This window comes from Triplophysa dalaica, chromosome 9 (assembly GCF_015846415.1).
Source record: "Triplophysa dalaica isolate WHDGS20190420 chromosome 9, ASM1584641v1, whole genome shotgun sequence".
In the NCBI taxonomy this organism is placed as follows: domain Eukaryota; kingdom Metazoa; phylum Chordata; class Actinopteri; order Cypriniformes; family Nemacheilidae; genus Triplophysa; species Triplophysa dalaica.
This window is the reverse complement of record NC_079550.1, coordinates 21,958,901-21,983,284: the sequence shown is the minus strand read 5'-3', so window position 1 is coordinate 21,983,284 and position 24,384 is coordinate 21,958,901. Positions and strand designations below refer to the sequence as shown.

Genomic DNA, 24,384 nt, shown 5'->3' with positions numbered 1-24,384 from the left:
GAGTTAATCTTTCCAAGTGGATTCCTTCCTTGAGGGGCCGTGACATTGCCCAGATGGGGATGATAGCAGGATGAGCATGGAAGCTTGCTAAGCTTATTGTTTCCGTTTTCTTCTCTTATACTGGGATATTGTCCTTATTTATCCGGTACAACGATCTCTTTGCTGGTAAGACTGACACTCCACTTATCTGCTTTGGAGGGGACTAATGGAGAGTAGGTTTAATTACAATATATGTATATATATATATATATATATATTATTTTTTTTTGGCTGTGTGAGCCTTTCGGGAAGCATGTCTTGCGTTAGGGTGGATCGGTCACAACCTATCACTGTTTTTTGTTGATCAGTCAGACCTATGTTCTCGGTAATGTGCGGTCTGAGTTGTTCTTTGTTTATGGTTGTCGGTTGTTCATATTTTTATGTTGTTTTTGTTTTTTACAGCAGACATTTGTACTTTTATTTACTTTACATTATCTCTAAAGGGATTTTTCCTATAGATCAGTGTTTACGGGTTATTTACGGAATGGAAGTGATTCTGTTTTTTCTTTTTTTGTTCTTTGCATTTACTGTGTACAATCTTGGGATTTTGAATATTCAATGCATACTTTAAATATTTTATCACTGAATGTGAACGGTTTAAATTCTGCAGTTAAAAGAACCCGTGTATTAGAATATTTACACCGTAAATCTATCTCCTGCGCCTTAATACAAGAGACACATTTAAAACAATCCGACGTGGCACGTTTCCAGAATAAGTATTACAAATTAATAGCTTTTTCCTGCGCCCAAAATAAAACTAAGGGGGGTGCTTATCCTTGTTAACAGGAAGTTAAATTTAACAATTGAACACCTTGGTATTGATGAGAAGGGTAGATTTGTTTTTATCCGATGCAAAAAATATAATATAATAATAGGTTAGCATTGGTCTCCATTTATGGTCCGAATGAGACAGACAGCACATTCCTTACACAGATTTCCAAAACTCTACTTGAGGAGATTGATTGTCCCCTAGTGGTGGGTGGTGATTTTAATGCTGTCATAAATCCTGCTTTAGATAAGTCTCAATCTGATAAAACAGCCAATCCGTCCTCTACATTATTGAATAAATTTATCACTGAGCTCAACTTAATCGATTTATGGAGAATTCAGAACACTAAAGCTAAGGACTTCACTTTTTTTTCTAATAGACACAAGACCTTCTCTAGGATAGACTACATATTTCTTAGCCCATCTTTAATTTCATCTAATTCCTCTATATCTATATTACCAATTTTATTATCTGATCATTCTGCTATGTTATGCAGTGTTCCTCTTTCCGATGTCAAAGCCAAGTGCCCTAGATGGCGCTTTAACATATCATTATTAAGTAACCAGACTTTTCCCAGCTAACAATTTTACGTTATAAAAACGTTCCTGTAACGTTTCAATTAAGTTTTAAAAACGTTTATGTTCTAACGTTCCTAGAACGTTCAAAACGTCCAGTTTTTTAGACGTTGTATTAACGTTATTGTTTGGTTATAAGAACGTTATTCAAAACGTTTTTAGAACGGTTCCACTTGTTGTTATATTAATGTTCTAAGAACGTTTTAAAAACGTTATAAAAACATTCCATTTGCCATTATAACAATGTTCTAAGAACGTTTTTAAAACGTTCCATTTGCCATTATATGAATGTTCTAAGAACGTTTTCCTAACGTTCACAGTAAGTTTTAAAAACGTTTATATTTTAACGTTCTAAGAACGTTCAAAACGTCCAGTTTTTTTAGACGTTGTATTAACGTTATTGTTTGGTTATAAGAACGTTATTCAAAACGTTTATAGAACAGTTCCATTTGTTGTTATATTAATGTTCTAAGAACATTTTTAAAAACGTTATAAAAACATTCCATTTTCCATTACAATAATGTTCTAAGAACGTTTTTTAAAATGTTATTAAAACGTTCCATTTGCCATTATATGAATATTCTAAGAACGTTTTCCTAACGTTAACAAAGTTTTAAAAACGTTTATGTTTGAACATTCTTAGAACGTTCAAAACGTCAAGTTTATCAAACGTTATATTAACATTATTGTTTGGTTGTAAGAACGTTATTCAAACGTTCCATTTGCAATCACATCAATGGTCTAAGAACGTTTTCCTACGGTTCACAGTTAATTATAAAAACAATATGTTTAAACATTGTTGGAACGTTCAGAACTACAGTTTTAAAACATTGTATTAACGTTATTGTTTGGTTATAAGAAAGTTGTTAAAATCTTTTAAGAACGTTCCAGTCTCTTGTTATAAAAATGTTCTAAGAACGTTATATAAAACATTAGGAAACTAAAAATACTATTCCGGTTCTTTTGTAGCAACAGCAAACAATACATTGTATGGGTCAAATGTATAGATAGTATGGATACAAAATCAATGACATGTACAAAGAATCAATTAAATGTATACTTTATATTTTAGTTATATTCAGTTTATATTATAATTAACTTGCAGATCAAACAGTATTTCCAGTTCACATCAATATAAAACATGAAAAACAATCAGAAAAACTTAAGAACTTTAAGATTTTTAAAAGGATTGAAATTATTCAAAATATTTAAACATTCATGAAAAATGTAGACATGGCAATATTTTTTCATGAAAACAGCTTAAACACTTAAATCTAAAACATAGACAAAAAATAAAAAAAACAAATATTTAAAGATGCAGAGAAATATTTAAAGATGCAGAGATATATTATACATGACAACTGTTTTTAAGGATGTCACTGTGACTCCATGTCAGCTTCAATCACCGGGACATCTGAGTGGACCTAAGCTTCAGAGATTGTCGGGAGACACTGGAACGACAAAAAGACAACAGTATTGTGAGTGGAAGTTCACCCACAAATCAATTTTGTGTGATTTTTTTTACTCACCCAGATGAGGTTAAACAGGTTTAGAGAACTTCCGGCTTCTTTGGAGCACAAATGAAGATATTTAGGTGACATCCGAGAGACTTCCAGGCCACCTCATAGACATCATGGTGTCAGTTTTGGCCAAAGTCCAGCAAAGTACTAAATACATTGTTAAATTGGTCCACCCGTGCATAGTGGCTCTGTTGAATTTTTTTGAAGCGCGAGAATGCTTTATGTTTGAAAAACAAACCAAACTACCGTTTTGTGTCAGTGTCTGACGAATGTCAGTGTATGCCACGCGTTCACAAGAGCACTTCTTCTGCATGAAGAAACACAGAGTTGTGCTTCCACGTTATGAGTAAGAATGTCCAATAGGGGCAATCCCCATGCGTTGTTCGGCAAACAAACCTAATACGCATGCGTCAAAGTGCTATCATCCAAGAAGAAGAAGAAGTGTTCTTGTGAATACACTGAAAAGACAGAGGAGAATGTATTGATTAAATCTGTATTTTGGTGTGTTGTTCGCACATAAAGCATTCTCGCCGCTTCAAAAAATTTCAACTGAGCCACTATGCACGGGTGGATCAATTTAACGATGTCTTTAGTACTTTTCTGGACCTTAGCAAAACTGACACCACGATGTCTATGAGGAGGCCTGGAAATTTCTCGGATGTCACCTAAATATCTTTATTTGTGCTCCGAAGATGACGGAAGTTGTATAAACATGTTTAACGTCATGTGGGTGAGTAAAAAAAAAAAAATCACACAAAGTATAATTTTTGGTGAACTTCCCCTTTAAGTGAGGCGAGATTTAGTATAAAATAACTGGAACGCTGTAGTTGCTCATGCAGAAGATCTTATAAATAGATTTTTTATAATAATATTTTTTTAATGTTTAAGTATGATGAACTAATGATTAGTCAGAGTTATGGACAGGTGTTCCTTTAAGGTAGTATTTGAAGAGTATGTTCCAAAATGAGATAACAATAATTCCAAAATAAAGTTATGTTTAAAAAATGTATTGTTCATTCCAATTGAGTGATATCAATCAAACTGCAGTTTGTTTGTTTTGATTTAAGACATACTAACTCAAAAAATACAGCTAACTAACACAATGAAACATAATAAAAAAACATGATTTCTGAAAATTGAAAACTGAGTTCTCTCATCTGGGAACCAAACTCTTCATTTGTATTTACTACTAATATTCAAACACTGAGCATTGCTGCATCAAAATTGTCTTGCTATTGTATCGTTAAAAATATTATTTATTTACAAGAGTTTCAAAATTGATTTTCTACTTTGCGCAAAGTAATATTCCATCCATCCATTTTCTACCGCTTTATCCGAACTACCTCGGGTCACGGGGAGCCTGCGCCTATCTCAGGAGTCATTGGGCATCAAGGCAGGATACACCCTGGATGGAGTGCCAACCCATCGCAGGGCACACACACACACTCATTCACTCCCGCACTCACACCCTACGGACAATTTTTCCAGAGATGCCAATCAACCTACCATGCATGTCTTTGGATCAGGGGAGGAAACCGGAGTACCCGGAGGAAACCCCCGAGGCACGGGGAGAACATGCAAACTCCACACACACACAAGTCGGAAGCGGGAATCGAACCCCCAACTCTGGAGGTGTGAGGCGAATGTGCTAACCACTAAGCCACCGTGCCCCCCTCAAAGTAATATTTTTAAAGATATTTTTAACATGGCAAATATTGAAAATAATTGAATTTAAAAAATAAAAAATAATTTAAATAAAAACCAGCATGCTCTAAAAGAGGGAACAAAATGGTCATACCCAGTCCCGGTCAGACTCCATGAGGGATATATTTTGTGAAATTACCACTGTCAAAGAAATGAGAAAAAACAGACAAATTAATTAATCTGAAAAAAACAAGCCTGATGCGTTATAGGGAATAATATTCTGATAATTTGACAGTTGGTTTCATAACTTTACCTGAAACGGTGGCAGAGTTAAATGAATTTAAGTACAGTATATTAAACATAAAAATATGGATTCAGTACCGTATATGAAAACATAACACGCGCAAAGACCTAAATGTCTAATGAATATCAAACGTCAAACTAACTTTAACGCTTTGGGGAAAAACGCGTGGCTTGTTCATCCGGTTATCTAATCTTAGCCCAGTGCAGGCAACGTCGGTACTGGAGAGCCGCGCTAGCAGAGTTTAACTCGATCCAACCCTTATCAAACACAAGTCTTGCTATCTGGGTTAATAACGTTCACCCCGAATACACCGATGAGCTTTTTAGGGTGTTTTATTAGGGTTCGAGCCCGTAGGGCTAGAAACCTATTGTATTTGTTGGTTTTATTATTATTTTTCTCCGGTAAAACTGATACTGCAGCCCAAACCGTAAGGCCGACAGAGCTGAGACTCAGTCAGATGGTAGTAGTCCTTGTCGCTACTCAGATACACGGACCCAGCCATATCGGCCTATAGGGGGCGCTACAGCGATGAAAACAGCCTTTTTGTTCATAGCCCCTAAACCGTTTGTCGCACACCCAAGTGTCTTATATCAGTGTAATCATTGGCTCAAAACATAAAAAACGTATGACTCAGATTTCATTTCCGGTATGCAAATTTTCCCGCTAATTAGCATTTTATAAAAAAAAAAAAATGAACTAGTCCCTGGATTTTTGTCCGATCGGAACCAAACCAACGCTGATGAAATCTGTGGAGTGTGAATGTAAATATTCATTGAAAAAAAGTTGAAATTTCCATTCAGGGTCGCTAGGGGGCTCTAAAACGTCCGTACCGGAAGTAGCAAATTTAACTAAAATGGCCATAACTCGTGAACCATTTGAGCTATCTTCACAGGGCTTAGACCATATGTGTAGACCCTCGGTCCGGGGTCACAAAAAAAAAAAATCGGTGTTTGGCCACTAGGTGGCGCTATAATTGCAAATAACTCAAAAATGGCTATAATTAGGCAACAGTTTGCTCGATTGACTTATTATTTGGTATGGTGTGTCTTTGTGTCATGTCCCATGACAATCAAGAAGGACATTGGCGTATCTCAAAAAACATAGCTGCCATTGGCCGATGAAGTTTGAGCCCTCATTAGACCAGGTTAACAAAGGCTGATCGAAACGACACTCACTGGGCTTATTCGGCTCATGGTCCTGAAGGTCTGTAAGAAACATTAACTTATTCGGCCAACAGGGGGCGAAATAACGCTTTTGGAGTGCATAAACAACTGTGTGTCACGTGACATTTGACATATACCCAAACTATTCATATCATACAATAGCTCTCTTCATTCTGAGCAACTTTGCCTCTTGAACCACTTCTGTCGATCGAACGGTTCGTGAGTTATTGCTGATGATGTCAAATACCTACTTTCGCGAACTAGTCATTGGTTTTTCGACCGATCGGAAACAAAACAATGCAGATGACTTCTGTGGAAAGTGATTGTAAATAATTATTGAAAAAAATTTGAAATTTCCTTTCACGGTCGCTTAGGGGCGCTAAAATAAAAAAATGGGCGGAGCCTATCAAATTTAAATGGCCACAAATCCAGAATGGTTTAACATATCATCATGGACGTTGGGAAATATATGTAGACCATCACTCCGAGGTCACATACAAAATAACGTGGCGTTTGGACACTAGTTGGCGCTATAACAGTAAAAATGGCTAAATGTACATGTCTTTTGGTGGCTTAGACAACTTTGTGTCGCGTGACATTTGACTTGATATCAAACAATAGATCTCCTCAGTCATAACAACTTTGCCTCTTGAACCATTGATGTCTATCAAATGGTTTGTGAGTTATTGGTGATGATGTAAGAAACCTACTTTTGCTAACTTGTTCAAGGATTTTCAAGCAATATCAAAATTTCCACCACAGTACATTTCTTTGGACTCTCCAGGTCAATAATCATCAAAAACATGTTAGTTTAGTTTTGTGACCATAACAGGGTCCTATTTGATATTAGTGTGAAACGAGTACGGTGAAGGTCACTACTCCTTAATGAATAATCCAACTGACTTGCCATTAAGAACTATTATACATATTATGATACAAAACAAGCATGCAAAATGTGAAGGTCATCGGAAGAGACATGCCTTCATAACAGTCAAAAAGGTGAAATATCATTCATTTAAATGGCTGTTTTTATACATGTCTATAATAAATACATAGTTTGCTAATCAAAATGCTAATCAGCCAGTCACATGGCATAAACTCAATCCATTTTCCCATCCACATGTGATGAACACCACTTGCTGAAGTTCAAACCGAGCATCAAACCGGAGAAAAACTTGGATATAAGGCATGGGGTATATTTAATTCCACTTACTACCTGAGGATTGTTGCCAACCATGTCCATCTTTTGATGCCTACTTCCAGCAGGGAAAGGGACCATGTCAGAAAGCTCAAATGATCTCAAACTGGTTTCTTGAACATGACAATGAGCTCACTGTACTCCAAATGGCCTTCAGAGGCACCAGACTCTACCAAATAAGCATCAGTTACATGGCACGGCCTTCTGGAATATTGTTGCACACCATGAATGTGAATCAATTATCTATTTAAGGTGGTTGTATTTTTTTAATCAATATTAATTCTTCAGAACACAAAATAAGCTATTTTGAAGAATGTGCATTGGATTAACAAAAAAGACCTATATATCTGCAATAGAATGTGTTAAAGACACAGGAGTTGCTTTGTTTTACTAATAGCTTTGTTACTTATCAATTGACAGCTGCCAAGCCACGCCCATAGCAACCAAAGAGATTATCTTAGCAACCGTCTGGCCAGACCTAAATCTCTGCAGTAGAATGTCATAGAGACACAGGGCTTGGTTCAATTCACTTGTGGCTTAGTGTGGTATCAATTGACAGGTGCCATGCCACACCCATAGCAACTAAACAAGTTCACTTAGTGACCATTAGGCTAGACCTATATCTCTGCAATAGAAGAGTAGAGACACTGGGGTTGTTTTGTTTGACTTGTGGTTTGATGTGATATTAATTGGCAGGTGCTATTCCACGCCCATGGCAACCAAACAGCTTAGCTTAGCAACCGTTTAGCAAGACCTATATCTCTGCAACCAAACATCGTAGAGACATGAGAATTGCTTTATTTAACTCGTCCCTCAGGTATTATCAGTTTACACCTGTTTTTGCATACAGGTGAAAACATGCATGGTCTGTATTAAAAATTACCGACCGTTTCTGTCATATTTCTTGGTGTGGAAGAGTATCATTCATTGTGGATTTGTTATGGTGCCATTCCTGAGCCTAGTTGACAATGGCAAGGCCAATAGAGGCCTTAGACTGCTCGAACCCGCCAAATGCTGCTTGCAGCTTTAATTAAGGTTGGAGCTATAAACTCTAATGCGGCCCTCTAGGACGGACGATGCTCTTAGCCGATTTGTGTTGAATATCAAGAAAGTGTTCCAACGAAAAACATTTCGATAAATCGAAAGAGTGAACTAAATGGTGTGGAAAAACATCGCCTTAGAAAAAACATTTATCAACGACATTCGACTGTATTCCTTAGTTGTAAATAACGTTAGCCTATAGCTATTGCTAACAGCTCTGTGAATAACGGCCGCAGTTTTCGAGATAATTCAATCCTACGGTTCCACAATCCCAATCATAACCTCATTAAAACAATAGTAACTGCTGCAAAACTAAGTTTATCAACATTGTTATTAATGTATTTTTCATAGAATCAGCAAATGTATCTATGCTTACCTGAATGTCGAAGTAGCTCTGAAGTCGTCCGTCCGTTAGTCCCGCTGTTTGAAATCGCACGTGGTGTGCTCTATTTAACCACGCCCATACTATCACGGTCATCAGCATCGTTAATCCTTGAAAGTTTTTCTTATGTATTTATATTTTTTTAATTAATGTACATTTATAAGATTATATTTGGTATTATACTGCCTTTGTATCAAATTACAAGAAAAAAAACTAGTTAATGCTAATGTGGGGGTGTTTCTTATGCAGCTTTTGTACATTTGATTTCATTCTCTCTGCTGACTGCATTCAGTTCTATATTTTTTCCTATTTTGTGGCTATTTTTGGCAATTTGAGCAAATGGGAATGGAAAAAAAATATTTGTGGTACTCTCCCATTCACTACAACTTCCGCTGCTGAGAAATGTTGTGGAGTTTGAATAAGTAGTTTTGAGAATTGTATTTCGGATCAGAAATATGTGCAAGCGACTGAGCGAAAAAAATCTCCTGACAGATTCGCTTAATTGGACTAGTTGTTATAATCGCATTACATCACAGTTGAATTGCCCAATAAGACATTTCCCATGCCTTATACAGAGGGAAGCAGTCAAGAATATGAATAGAGGAAAGGATGTCTGAGGTTGCACTGGTTCGTCGGGTAGGCATTCTCTGTGTCTGGGCATAAATGATTATAATACATAGCATACTTACCTTTCCTTGTCATTATCAGAGAGACATCTCATGAGTTGTGTGTCCCAATTTCATCACAATACCATGCCTTTTGGTGAGGTGCTGCTGATAGTGCCCTTTGTATGGTTCCCATCAATGCGACACATCGTCAGTTGTGCACCTCAGCTTCATTGGGTGTTTCAGCCCTTTATCACAAGACACCCTCAGCCAAGGTAGGCCCACTGCAGATTAATCAGACCTGGGTGTGTGTCGCATTGTTACAAGGTCATCTGGCAGAAGCAGTGTGCAGCTATCACAGCAGCTCAAAGGCACCACAGTCATTTCCTGGCGGCCCTGAGAAATCGAACCGGCAATCTTCTAGTCATGATTCCGACTCTCTAACCATTAGGCCAAGACTACCCAAACCGTTAATGCGCGCTCAGTCCCCCACAGTCCTGTATGGCATACCATTACAACACATTACCAAAATGAACGCAACCATATACACCAAACCATTTGCTAAGGCTGTTATAGCCCCACTGGCTCCGTTAATGTTAGCTCAGATGGCATCACAAACAACACTATTTTTTTATGTGGTCACTTGGAAGCCCATATTCCGTCATTCTCTTTCAACCAGAGCCAGTGGCCTAACTCGCAACGACAGTGGCAAGATCTTTGACTAGTGTTCGTTTGGTCTGTCCTCTGATCCCCACTTTCTTAAGCAGCCTTATAGTGGAATTGGAAACACAGCCCCTGTAGCCCACTTCCACCGGGGAACACTTTCGAGGTCCAGCTCCGATCTTCAGCCTTCGCTGACAAGTTGGCATTAGATTCTTTCTTTCAAATGCTTTGTTAATGACCTCATCCCAAGGTACAGTCAACTCAACTATGAGGACTGTCCTGGCGCTGGACCACAGAACCAAGTCCGGCTGATTGATGGCACTCATTGCTAATGTTTTTTGAATGTCCCCCTAACAATGCAATTATAGCTTTTGTAATGCTTATCCCACCCGGCAAAAAGTCGTCAAAAAGACGTCTGGTGGTGGGTGTGAAGTTTTTAGAACATTACATTAAAAACGCAAAGGTAACGTTTTCAATTCTAATGTTTTTAGAACGTTTTGCTAACAATGCAACTATAACGTTTTCAATGCTAACGTTTTAAGAACGTTACATTAACAACGCAAAGGTAACGTTTGCAAAGCAAATGTTTTTGGAACGTTTTGCTAAAAATGCAACAATAACGTTTTTAATCCTAACGTTTTAATAACGTTACATGAAAAACGCAGAGGTAACGTTTTCAAAGCAAATATTTTTAGAACGTTTTGCTAAGAATGCAACTATAACGTTTTTAATGCTAACATTTTAAGAACATTACAATAACAACGCAAAGGTAACATTTCAATGCTAATGTTTTTAGAACGTTTTGCTAACAATGCAACTATAACGTTTTTAATGCTAACGTTTTAAGAATGTTACATTAACAACGCAAAGGTAACGTTTTCAATGCTAATGTTTTTAGAATGTTTTGCTAACAATGCAACTATAACGTTTTTAATGATAACGTTTTAAGACCGTTACATTAACAACGCAAAGGTAACGTTTTCAATTGTAATGTTATTAGAACGTTTAGCTAACAATGCAACTATAACGTTTTTAATGCTAACGTTTTAAGAATGTTACATTAACAACGCAAAGGTAACGTTTTCAATGCTAATGTTTTTAGAATGTTTTGCAAACAATGCAACTATAACGTTTTTAATGATAACGTTTTAAGACCGTTACATTAACAACGCAAAGGTAACGTTTTCAATTGTAATGTTATTAGAACGTTTTGCTAACAATGCAACTATAACGTTTTTAATGCTAACGTTTTAAGACCGTTACATTAACAACGCGAAGGTAACGTTTTCAAAGCAGATGTTTTTAGAACGTTTTGCTAACAATGCAACTATAACGTTTTTGATGCTACCGTTTTAAGAACATTACATTAACAACGCAAAGGTAACGTTTTCAATGCTAATGTTTTTAGAACGTTTTGCTAACAATGCAACTATAACGTTTTTAATGCTAACGTTTTAAGACCGTTACATTAACAACGCGAAGGTAACGTTTTCAAAGCAGATGTTTTAGAACGTTTTGCTAACAATGCAACTATAACGTTTTTGATGCTACCGTTTTAAGAACATTACATTAACAACGCAAAGGTAACGTTTTCAATGCTAATGTTTTTAGAACGTTTTGCTAACAATGCAACTATAACGTTTTTAATGCTAACGTTTAAAGAACGTTACATTAACAACGCAATAGTAACGTTTTCAAAGCAAATGTTTTAAGAACGTTTTTCTAACAATGCAACTATAACGTTTTTAATGCTAACGTTTAAAGAACATTACATTAACAACGCAAAGGTAACGTTTTCAATGCTAATGTTTTTAGAACGTTTTGCTAACAATGCAACTATAACGTTTTTAATGCTAACGTTTAAAGAACGTTACATTAACAATGCAATAGTAACGTTTTCAAAGCAAATGTTTTAAGAACGTTTTTCTAACAATGCAACTATAACGTTTTTAATGCTAACGTTTTAAGAACATTACATTAACAACGCAAAGGTAACGTTTTCAATGCTAATGTTTTTAGAACGTTTAGCTAACAATGCAACTATAACGTTTTTAATGCTAACGTTTTAAGAACGTTACATTAACAACGCAATAGTAACGTTTTCAAAGCAAAGGTTTTAAGAACGTTTTGCTAACAATGCAACTATAACGTTTTTAATGCTAACGTTTAAAGAACGTTTATAAATTGCAGATAACGTTAAGAAAACGTTCTACAAACGTTATTGCAAGAACGTTTTTGATAACTTTGAGAGAACCTTCAGAGAACGTTAGCCAAAGTTACGGGAACGTTCCCTGTTAGCTGGGTTATTACCTCTCTAAAAGAATATATTAAGGACTTTCTTGAGATTAATATGCCCTCTGATGTGGATCCTCAGATACTGTGGGAAACGACTAAGTGTGCTATACAAGGTTTCTGTATATCTTTCTCCTCTACTCTTGCCAAAGCGAGAACTCACCAATTTACACAATTAGAAAATAAAATCCAATCATTACAAAACCTACAAAAACAACATTTTACTGAGCAACAGGCTACACAACTATCCTTTTTAAAAGAAGAATATGATTTGCTTTCACACTCAAAGGCAGAATTTATTTTACATAGGACTAGAAAAAAATATTATTTTGAATCAGAGAGACCTAGTCATTTATTGGCCCTTAGGTTGAAAGAATGCGAATCTAAGGCATATATTAGCGCAATAAAATCATCAGATGATCAGGTCACTACGAACCCTGTGGCAATTAACGACATATTTAAAGTTTTTTACACATCTTTATAAAGCCGAAACAGTTTTTGATGAACCAATCTGTAAGCAATATTTAGATAAATTGGAACTGCCTCGGATTTCACAGATGGATAAAGAATCTTTGAGGGCCCATTAGGTTTGGAGGAACTTCACATCTCTCTAAAAAGCCTTCAAAAGTGCAAATCGCCAGGTCTAGATGGCCTCCCCCCTGAATTATATTTAGAAATTTGGGATTTGGTAGGGATACTTATGCTTAACTCATTTAATTTTGCAATCGAACATGGGGCGTTTCATAGAGATCTAAAAACATCACTGATTTTATTACTTCTTAAAAAGGGAAAAGATCCATTAGACTGTTCCAGCTACAGACTGATTTCTCTTATCCCATGTGATCTAAAAATCTATGCTAAAGTTTTTGCTTCTCGTTTGGAGAAGGTAATTCACAGTCTGATCAAGGAGGACCAAACTGGTTTCATCAAGGGGCGCAATGCATCTGACAATATGCGTCGACTCCTTCATATTCTTGACTTTGCGGACTCCCACCCAACACCTTGTGCGGTCTTTTCACTTGATGCGGAAAAAGCCTTTGACAGGCTAGAGTGGAATTATATGTGGGCAGTTCTGCAATGTTTCGGCTTCGGGGAACACTTCGTTTCTATGGTCAAGACATTATACCACTCACCAGCAGCATCAGTCATAACTGGTAATATTATTTCCCCCTCATTCCCTTTACAGCGAGGAACGAGACAGGGGTGTCCACTTTCCCCCTTATTGTTTTGTCTATCTCTCGAACCCTTAGCACAAGCCATCAGGAAATCTGAAGTATCGATTAAGATTCATGACCATAATCATTGTATTTCATTATACGCTGATGATATTATTCTATATTTAGACCACTTTGATGTTTCAGTCTCTAGTGTAATTAAGGAGTTTGATAATTTTAGTAGCCTATCAGGATATAAAATAAATTGGAACAAATCCGCTTTAATGCCAATTAACAATGTTAAGGTTAATTTTTCTATTCCCTCATTTATCCCTATCAAGGAATCTTTCATCTATTTGGGCATTACCATATATAAAAACATTCATAAGATTGCCAGAGACAATTTTGATAACATTTTAGTTAAGGTCAAAAATGACATTCAAAGATGGAAGAATCTTAAAGTCTCTCTCCAAGGAAGAATCTCCACTGTTAAGATGAATTTGTTACCTCGATTTAAAAATTTTTTCTCTATTCCACCACTTTCTCCCCCTCCAGGTTACTTTAAGGTGATCAACTCCGTAATTTCTAAGTTTATCTGGAACGATAAATGTCCCAGAATTAAACTTACCACATTGCAACATCCTAATAGCGCAGGAGGACTGGCTGTACCAAATTTTGAATTATATTATTGGTAGTTCCATCTTAAGGCCCTTCATAATTGGGTTGATCCTCAATCTACAGTTTCATGGAGGGGGATCGAAGCTGACAAGGTTAAACCAAATAGACTTCAAGATATCTTATTTACTGGCACAGGAAAAAAAAGGGGATAATTATAAATTTGGTCCGGTTGTGGCTAACTGTATTAAAATCTGGAAAACGGTTGAACGTCGGATATGTGGACCCTTCAAATTCTGTAACAGTACACCTTTATGGCACAATTTGAACTTTGTATGTGGTAATCGTCCATTTGTCCAACCCTCTTGGTCCTCTTTAGGGGTGAACACGTGCGGTGATATGTATGATAACCAGGGCCTCTGTTCATTTCAGGCATTGAGAGCCAAATTTTGCCTACCAGCATCTGCATATTTTGTTTTTCTTCAATTACGTTCTGCTCTCAAAGCGTATGGCGTTCCTTGGTCCTCTTCCATTTCCTCTCATCCTATGCTGGACTGGATTGCACCACCTGCTGGTCGGCCATTTGTTTCCTTAATATATAATAAAATTATTGATTGTATTGCAAAACCTCTTTCTATTAAAACTATTTGAAATAGGGAATTATCTGACCTTAATTTATCTATCGACTGGGAGAGAGTGTGGTCTAATCTCAGTTTGACATCTAAAAATCTGGCTCATCGTCTGATTCACTTCAAAGTCATTCACAGAGCATATATAACTCCTTACAAAAGATTTAAAATGAAACTGCAGTCAAATTTTAACTGCCATATATGTAACACTACATCATCAGGCACTTTTCTGCATATGTTTTGGGAATGTCCTGTCATCAGCAGTCTATGGACACATGTAAATTTGGTTTTGTCATCATTACTGAGAATTGATTGGTCTGCTAACCCAAGTTTATGTCTTCTTAATGATGATTCTGATCTCTGTATTAGTTCAATGCAAAAGAGAATGTTGTTTGCTGGTTTTACAGCTGTGAAGAAGACAATAATTCAGAACTGGTTTACACCACGCATGTGTAGAGAGACATATTGGATCCATAACCTCCTGCAAATTGTCTCATGTGAATGTACAACGGCGCGAGTCGGTGGGGCCAGGCCTTCAACCATTGAGGCTTGGCAGTGTTTTTTGTTAAATATACGTAATTATTTAAAGGAGTAGCTTTTGTGTTCTTGTTGTCCTTCCCTCTCTCCCTCCCTTTTGATCGAACCTTGAGATGTTGAGTATGTGTCTGCTGTTTTATTTTGGATATTATGTTACGTTGTGTGTGAAAAAAAATAATAAAAAATTGTTGATAAAAAAAAAAAGGATACAGAAAGGCATCTCCCTTTACTATACTTTGACCGTGAAGTGATTCTTTCCTGCCCTTTGACACTGCCCGGGCCGCCTGCTCCCGGAAGACCCGCTCCCGGAAGACCCGGACATGGATGGCCCACTCCCGGAAGACCCGGACATGGCAGGCCCGCTCCCCATAGAACTAAATCTGGTTAAGTTCTTAAATTTGTTTTCTAATTATGCTTGAATGTCATGTTTTGTCTTTCAGGTTTTTAAACGAACCTAATAAAGCATGAATGACTAATTTTGTCTATCTTAATGTATGACTAGTGGAAACACAAATACATCTTCCCAAATTTATTGGACGCCCTCAGTATAGTAAGAAACAAGTTGCAAACCATAATCTAGTCAGCCCTCAAGGCCTTACTATTGGGACAAATGAATGGCTTTCCAGGCGGACAAGAAAATAAAACAACCTCATTCCAAACAAAATTGCAAAAAATAAATTCCAAGAGCATCATATCAGCCCAAACATCTGGGGGGAACTATCCCTTTAACAGTTTCATGTGTGTAACATTAGTTTGTTTACTCAAAATGCAAATAACTTTTGACAACTTCGATATTCAAAGACTCTTGTTTTTTGTTCAAAAAGCCTGTGTTGGCAGCAACTTCTGTAACTACTCTGCTCGGCAGGGTTAGAATTGTTGGTGGTGGTGTCCAATATAGCAGCAGCAATGACTGTCACGCCACTCGTCTCTGGACTAGTGGTGTAGAAGGGCAAGAACATGAGTGCTTTCTTTCGTTAAAGGGGTACTTCACACAAAATTGTCTCGCCTTCGAGTTGTTCCAAATCTGGGTACCATTTTTGGCCCATCACCACCCTTTATGGACAAAAATTAGGGAGAAATTGAGAGTAACATCATATAACCCTGCCCAACTAACAGAGTCTTGCTCAAGCAACAGCCCGACACACCAATTTGGGACTGCCGTTCAACAGGCTCATGTGTCTAAGGTTGAGCCCCTGGCATCACTGACTCCAGAGACCATTAGAAAGTGTGGCAGAGGGATATTGATATTCCAAATCTGGTAATAACGACTGTTTTGACCAAATCCCCCAAAGTTAGTGGGGATGATGTTACTAGTCTTTAAACAATTGTAAAGTTTAGCAGTTTTCATCTGAAAAATAGAAGATTAGATGACTTTAACTGTATATGTGCAGTCCACATTCATATTTTTTTTTTTTTAACTAAAATTCCTATTCTGGACTGTTAGAATAGAAAAAGACATGACATGTGATTAAATCTATTTAATGTATTGTGAAGCAACTTTATTTGACAAACTGGAAAACCAAACAAAAAAATGCATTAAAACCGCATTGTAAATCATTAAAACAGGAATAAAATATAATATCTATCAATAAAGGCTTCACGTTTCCTAGATATTTTTATACCTTGTGTTAACTCAAAACGTAATGAGACACAGGAGAAAGCCATTAGCTAAGTGATGATGGAATACACAGATGACAGAATTGATTGGTCAGCCATGTAAATTACCAAGTGAATAAATACAAAAGGTGAGTACAAATGGCATAGATGAGATTTTCAACTTTTACAGTTCAAGTTTGTTCAACTGAATTAAGGTGTTATAGCATCACTCACAAGTAGAGTAGAATAGTGTATTGTTTTGCAATGCTGGGGCTTAAGGATCTTTTACTTCTCTGCTTGACTGTGTTGACTGCAAGCTGTTTAAGGATTGGTCATGCTGCTTTTTCAGGAATGGGGTTTTCACATGGCACCATGCCAACAGAACACCTAATTTTGGCAAGGTTATTATTGGCAGTGGTGTATCCAATGATTCTGCTGAAAGACAAGGAGAACAGTCTAATGGCTACTGGTCTGCTGAACAAGGTATGTTAATTGTAAATGTTTAAATTGTAGTCTTATTTAAATGGGCAATTCGTTGACTTGTCTCATTTAACTCAATTAGGCCAATTCCAATTGGCTGAGGCTGAGCTGAAACGCCTGGGTCCTTCTGTGCACTGTGGAAATGATACTATGACCCTGCGTGTTCCTGGCCCAAGAATGCCTCATTTCCTGGTTGATGGAGGTAAGCTTATACAATCTTTTGGTTTCCTTTTCACATTTTATGAGGTATGTTATGATATGGTTCCTTTTAAATAGGAGTGGGGTCTCCAGTGCCTGTGTGGAAATACCCAGCCAGCTGTGGTATCTCTGTGAAGAGGGTTTGTCGGGATGTTTCTTTTTCTGTTCATTTCCGTGGCTTTCCTGTCCGACAACAGGTCAGTGTGTGCCCCTATTATGCTTAAAAATTACTTTGCTGCAGTTTTTTGCAAATGGGTCATAATCTTTTCTCTCTTCTGACAGAGTGGAAGTTATATTCTGTCTCTGATTTTATTGGGGGCACCAGTGCAGGCGTCATGCCCGGCGAGTACAGTGTGATTGAACAGTGTGACATTAATGTGCGGCTTTAAGCTTTCCTTTATTTTATTTTTATAAATATAAACTTTGACATTGAATTGCTGTTTTCATTTTCCAGCAGGACTTTGCACCTGCCCATACTGCCAAAGGTACCAAAAGCTGGTTCAATGACCATGGTGGTACTTTACTTGATTTGCCATCAAACCCGCCTGACCTGAACCCCACAGAGAATCGATGGGGTATTGTCAAGAGGAAGAGACACCAGACCCAACAATGCAGATGACCCGAAGGCTGCTATCACAGCAACCTGGGCTTCCATTACACCTGAGCAGTGCCACAGTTTATTGCCTCCATGCCACGCCACATTGATGCAGTAATTCATGCAAAAGGAGACCCAACCGAGTGTTGATTGCATAGAAAATAAACATACTTTTCAGAATTAACACAAGGGACACGGGACCAGAGAGCGAGCAATCAATAAACAAACATGTCGTTAAAGATAGTTAAATATCGTGACATCCCTGGTTGTGGAAGAATACAGCCGCTGCAAAAACCTTCTTTCGGATTCCGACATTAGTAATGCGGAGTTAAAGTTTCTTTTAAAGACGTTCCAGCTCATGTGGGAAAAACATGAAGCATTTGTTTGTTTCATCTCTATGAAGATTTCTCTGTGAACAAGGAGGAGATCGATACTGGATTTGTGGAATGACTAAAATTTAAAAGCCATGCTGTGCCTTCAATACTGGATCCGATAGGAATGGTGCAGCAATCTTATGCGAGTAAAACATTTTTGTACTATGCGTCACTATTGCTTTGTTAGAGATCGCTTGATGTGCCTTGAGCACTATTGCACGATATTAGTGTTACCTGGGTACCTCCAGTCATTTGTAATATTTGCAGAGGTTGTCTGTTATCTTAAGACCATGCGAATTGGCATCTCTGTGATTTTGGAGGGCTCATATATCATTTTTCAAGGTTTTATCCACCGTTTGCGGATAATGGAGGCTGCTATGAAGTGTTTTGGTTTTATTAAGTTCCCGGGAGTCTTCCGTTTGTTTATTTATCAAGGAAACTCAGAATCTCAAGTAGACCTCATATAACAGTATAAAACAATAAACAAGCACAGTTCATGAGTCATTTAACACAAGTCCTGAACGATTCAACATCTTGAAATAGCAATTTGGCCTTCTGCAATTTTCACATGTGCTGCGATTTTTGTTAAAGGCAAAATGTAACAAAATACCATTTTAAATGAAATATTGTGGTGCTTGCAGAGATGCCCTGGCCTACACGTCATATTCCACATACTAACGAAAACACCTTTATTGGCTCAAATCCTTGCAAAATCACACAATAATAATTTTTATATCGTTCAGTATCATGGCATGACGTGTTTTATGAAGTTATGAATAGTTGTTGTGTGCAGTTACAGCAGTGTGATTGTGGAAGTTGTTTCTTTCTGTATATATAGAATGTAAAAATAGATTTGTGTGAACTGCAGTACATCTACGATCTTCTGGCAATTATTTACCAACATAATAACAACACGCATAGAATTTTACATACATGTTAATAGTTAATTTGAAAACGGTCCGTTTACATAATTAACATCCAAATTTTTTTACTCCGATCTGTAATATGGTCTAAAAAAGCTTGATAAATGTTCAGAGAGTTACTATAAGAGCTGATATTATTTTATGATAAAAGATAAAGCAGATTGTAATCAATTATCAAATATTTAACCAAGTTCAGACATGTTGATATTATATCAAAAATAATAATAATTAAGAAAAATTAAATATAAAATGTTTAATATTTATGGTAAAGGTTTTATCTAAAAGCAGAACTCCGTTAACAACTGACAATATGCAACACCTGTTATAGACTACTATTTTGCTATACTACTATACAGACAGCCATGAGGAGTGAGGAGTCTTGTGTGTTGCCAAGAATGGAGGATGAGTTATCATCATAGTAGTACTGACACAGAGAATAGGTGAGAAAATGGATATCTATTAGTTATGTCAGGTTAACATTAAAACTAAGCATTAATGGGTATGTAAAAAATGGTAAAAAATGGGTATATGTGGTAGGCATAGAATTTTGCCCAATAGTCTAAACGTAAGACAATTAATCGGGTTGAATGGAATGAACATTTGTTTAAAACATAGTGAACGACTTCAACGTGAGTTTAGCATCACAGTTAGCATGTAGTACATACCAGAAGTAGCAACGCAGGTGAACTACTGGACAGTCAATAATTGTCTGTTCGCGTGGAGACTCGGGCAGTTCAGTGGAATCACACAGTCACGAGCACAAATGAGTCGTGAAAGACAGCAGTCTTGAACGGACGTTTACTTGCGTATTTGACGGTTTGCCCGCGTCGCTGGCAACATACGATCGGTTTCGAATCGGCAAGACGTGAGACTGACCTGCCGATCAATCGGTGCACCTCTACTGGAAATTATAAATTCTTGAGTTCTGTTGAATGTTTCACTTTGGGAACAGAAACTAAACATGATGTTTTCATGCACAAGGAAGGAAACTCAGATAAACTGGTGAGAAAGAGTTCAGCACAACTGGCTGGAGCTCATTTTAGACGTTTAAAGCTAATCTTATTAACTAGCTAGTAACTTGGTATTAGCACCTATTGTATTATTGTAAGTGGCTTTGGATTAAAGCGTCTGCATAATGACTAAATGTAAACGGATCCTCAACAAAAACAGATTTATGATCACAGTCTGAAAATGTAGAGAAAGACAGACACAGACAAACATGAAGAATGAGTTTGTCGTTGGATTCTCTGTTGACTCTGCTCTTCTTTTCCTCTGGCCTCCTCTGCTTGAGCATTTCTCTCTCTTTCTGTTCTCCATCTCTGTCTCAAACGCTTCATTATACATGCAATACTATTCATTCATTATTCACTATTTACATGTATTTATTTTGTCACCATAAACTCTTCCACAGATTTATATTTATCCATCGTAACTGCATTTATTTCTCTCAACTAACAAAAGACAGTTTTATTACATTTTATTACATCCAACATGTTCGGAAAAGTGTACATGAAATAATCTGATGATATAAAATGACAGTGCATAATACATAGAATTAAACAGAGTGTACTATACACACACAATATATACAATCAATTAAATGTATCAATTCAACTGTAAACTATGTCATCTGTAAATATACTTCTGTTTTGAAGTGCCGATCCGTCTCTTATAATGTCAGTTTGATGGATTGGACAGAAAATCTGTTAAAGGGAAAGGCTTCAAAATATTTTCATTCTGTCATTTACGCGCCCTCAAAAAAATGTTGAATCTCCTGCAGCAGTGAATCATCATCCAGTTCATTCAGACAGTGAATCAGATTGATGGATTTCTCTGGAGACAGATTCTCACTGATCTTCTGTTTAATGTACTTAACAGTTTTCTCTTTCTTGTAGGAGCATCTTCTCATGTGTGTCAGTAGATCCTGTAAGAGAATCTGATTGGACTCAAGTGAGAGACCCAGAAAAAAACGCAGGAAAAGATCCAGATGTCCATTCTGACTCTGTGAAGCTTCATCTACAGCTCTCTGATGCAGCTCAGATAATAAAACCTGCTCTGATGATTTATTTTTCACTCTGTCCAATATTTTAGAAAACAGACCTGCTCCAAACACATTTCTCTTGTTGTTTATGAAGGAGATGTGAGCATAAAGAGCTGCGAGATGTTCCTGAACGCTCAGATGAACAAAGCAGTAAACTTTCCCCTGATACAAGCCAAACTCCTCTCTGAAGATCTGAGTGCACAATCCTGAGTACACTGATGCTTCTGCTACATCAATGCCACACTCTCTCAGGTCCTCATCATAGAAGATCAGGTTCCCTTTCACAAGCTGCTCAAAAGACAGTTTGGCCAGTTTGAAGATCATGTCTTCATCATTCTTCACTTTCTTCTCATAGTCCTTCTGATGTTTGATGTTTGTCTGAATGATCAGGAAGTGTGTGTACATTTGAGTGAGAGTCTTGGGGATCTCTCCTTCACTCTCTGCTTCACTCAACATTCTCTCTAGAACAGTGGCTGAAATCCAGCAGAACACTGGGATGTGACACATGATGTAGAGGCTCCTGGATGACTTCAGGTGTGAGATGATTCTGTTGTTCAGACTCTCATCACTGATTCTCTTGCTGAAGTATTTCTCCTTCTGTTTGTCAGTGAAGCCTCGTACCTCTGTGACTCGATCAACACACTCAGAGGGGATGAGATCAGCTGCTGCTGGTCTGGAGGTGATCCAGATGAGAGCAGAGGGAAGCAGATTCCCCTTCATGAGGTTTGTCAGCATCACGTCCACTGAGGCTGCTTCACTGACATCACACAACCTCACACTGCTGTGAAAATCCAGAGACACACGACACTCATCCAAACCATCAAAGATGAACAACACCTTATATTCACCGCTGGAGATTTCCATTTCTTTTGTCTCTGGGAAGAAAAGATGGAGAAGATCCAAAAGACTGAGTGTTTGGTTCTTCATCAGATTGATCTCTCTGAAAGGAAGTGGAAATATGAGGTGGATGTCCTGATTCTCTTTCCCTTCAGCCCAGTCCAGAATGAACTTCTGCACAGAGACTGTTTTTCCAATGCCAGCGACTCCCTTTGTCAGCACACTTCTGATGGGTTTGTCTTGTTTACGTAAAGCTTTAAAGATGTCGTTGCATTTGATTGGTGTGTCCTCTGTCGCTGTTCTCCTGGATTGTGTCTCAATCTGTCTCACCTCATGTTCATTACTGATCTCTCCACTTTCACTCTCTGTGATGTAGAGCTCTGTGTAGATCTCATTCAGTAGTGTTGGGTTTGTCTCATCTGATGTTTCTTCACACAAACACTCAAAACTCTTCCTCAGGTTTGATCTGAATGTGTTGAGGACTTCAGGCGGACATTTACGGAAAATTACTGTAAACAGATTATAACACACTTAAATATTATTTAACTTTGACTGTAAATTTATAACTACTTTCCAAGTCTGACTTTCGTGATTTTAGTAATACACAAACATATTTTTTGTAAACCAAGAAGCATCCCCTATGTGAAAGCAGATCATATTAACAAATGAGATTCAAATGAATACCTATTAGATACATTGTAGATAGTAATGAACCACTATGAGATTTTGTTGTCAATTGAAATTAATAGATTAATTTAATTTAATCTCATAATCTGCTGTAAATGAATGACTTTAAATGATATCTGCTAAATTCTCAACAAAATTATAAAACAACATGGAAACACACAAGTAAAAAAGCTGTTGCGAATATGAAATTTGGCTGACGATTAATTGTCTATTAAATAATTGCAATTATGGGAATAAATTGTCAGTTTTAAGACTTTGATAATATAACAATTAAGGACAATTTATTCAATGAAGAAAATATATACTTACATTTTTTGTTTATATTATTTACTAATAGGGGTGTAACGATATGCTCAGCTCACATTTCAATACGATGCACAATACTGGGTTTACGATTATGACTGCATCACAATATTAGAACTAGTATGAGTAGACAAATGCACCGAGATGAAATTTGTGGGCGAAACCGATACCAATAATTAAGGATGCACTTGGCTGAAAATCGAAAATTACTTTTAAAAAAACTATTTCAAAACGTTTTTTATTGTATTAATTACAAAATTGGTCATTGGTTCAGTCATAGACGCATCACTCTTCATAGACACACAACTGATCTCAGGCGAGTCTGATCTCTTCTGATGAACTGATCTGTATCAAAGTAAATTATTATTTTAAGTAAATTATTCATTAATTCTTTGTCATTTGTTATAAAAGACATGCTGAAGATTTTTATTAATATTAAAACGGGCGTGCAACAATGTTTCATGCATTCTGACTTCTTTACAATGTTAAACATGTTGTCTAAACTAGTCAAACAACGAGTTGGATGTATGACGTTGTATTTCTGTGCTCGATACACTCCCCCTGCATTCGTGCAGGTTTCAGAAAGTTTTTTTTCAGAGACGAAAAACCGGTACGTAACAACTTTTCTTAGTCCCTTATTGGGTAATTCTCCTGGAAAGCAAACCCACGGCATGGCCGATACAAATAGCCCAACCACGAAAATCTGGTTAACTTCTCCAGATTTATTGGACGCCTTCAGTATAAGTTGCAAACCATAAACTAGTCAGCCCTCAAGGCCGTACCATTGGGCCAAATTACTGGCTCACCGGGCGGACAAGAACATGAAACAACCTCATACCAAACAAAATGGCAAAAAAAGAATTCAAAGAGCATCATATCAGCCACAACAATCTAGGGTGACCCATCCCTTTAACAGTTTCATGTGTAACATTAGTTTGTTTGCTGAAAATGCAAACGACTTTGACAACCTATATTCAGAGACTCAAAACTGAAATTATTCAAAATGCCTGGGTTGGCAGCAACCTCTGTAACTACTCTCCTCAGCAGCGTTTGAATGATTGAATAATAGAATTATACGGGGTCCAATATAGCAGCAGCAATGACTGTCACGCCACTCGTATCTGGACTAGTGGTGTAGAAGGGCAAGAACATGAGTGCTTTCATTCATTAAATTGGTACTTCACACAAAAATTCGAATTCTCTCATTTACTTGACTTCGA

General features: G+C 37.1%; 1 protein-coding gene and 2 long non-coding RNA genes across 3 annotated transcripts; 1 reads left to right on the top strand and 2 right to left on the bottom strand.

Annotated features, from left to right (window-relative positions):
- Positions 1-2,705: 2,705 nt before the first annotated feature.
- Positions 2,706-8,907, bottom strand: LOC130429073 (uncharacterized). Its single transcript, XR_008907532.1, has 3 exons — positions 8,630-8,907; positions 4,702-4,748; positions 2,706-2,834 (listed from the first exon to the last, which is right to left on the bottom strand). It is a non-coding gene; the product is annotated as an uncharacterized LOC130429073 (long non-coding RNA).
- An 8,052-nt stretch (positions 8,908-16,959) lies between these two features.
- Positions 16,960-19,108, top strand: LOC130428898 (uncharacterized). The gene is made up of 5 exons (XR_008907511.1): positions 16,960-17,209; positions 17,289-17,408; positions 17,483-17,601; positions 17,687-17,781; positions 17,862-19,108. It is a non-coding gene; the product is annotated as an uncharacterized LOC130428898 (long non-coding RNA).
- A 1,622-nt stretch (positions 19,109-20,730) lies between these two features.
- On the bottom strand, positions 20,731-22,871 carry LOC130428224 (protein NLRC3-like). The gene is made up of 2 exons (XM_056756075.1): positions 22,859-22,871; positions 20,731-22,704 (listed from the first exon to the last, which is right to left on the bottom strand). The coding sequence occupies exons 1-2, from the start codon at positions 22,869-22,871 to the stop codon at positions 21,041-21,043; spliced, it is 1,677 nt and encodes a 558-aa protein (XP_056612053.1). The 3' UTR covers positions 20,731-21,040.
- Between the last annotated feature and the right edge of the window lie 1,513 nt (positions 22,872-24,384).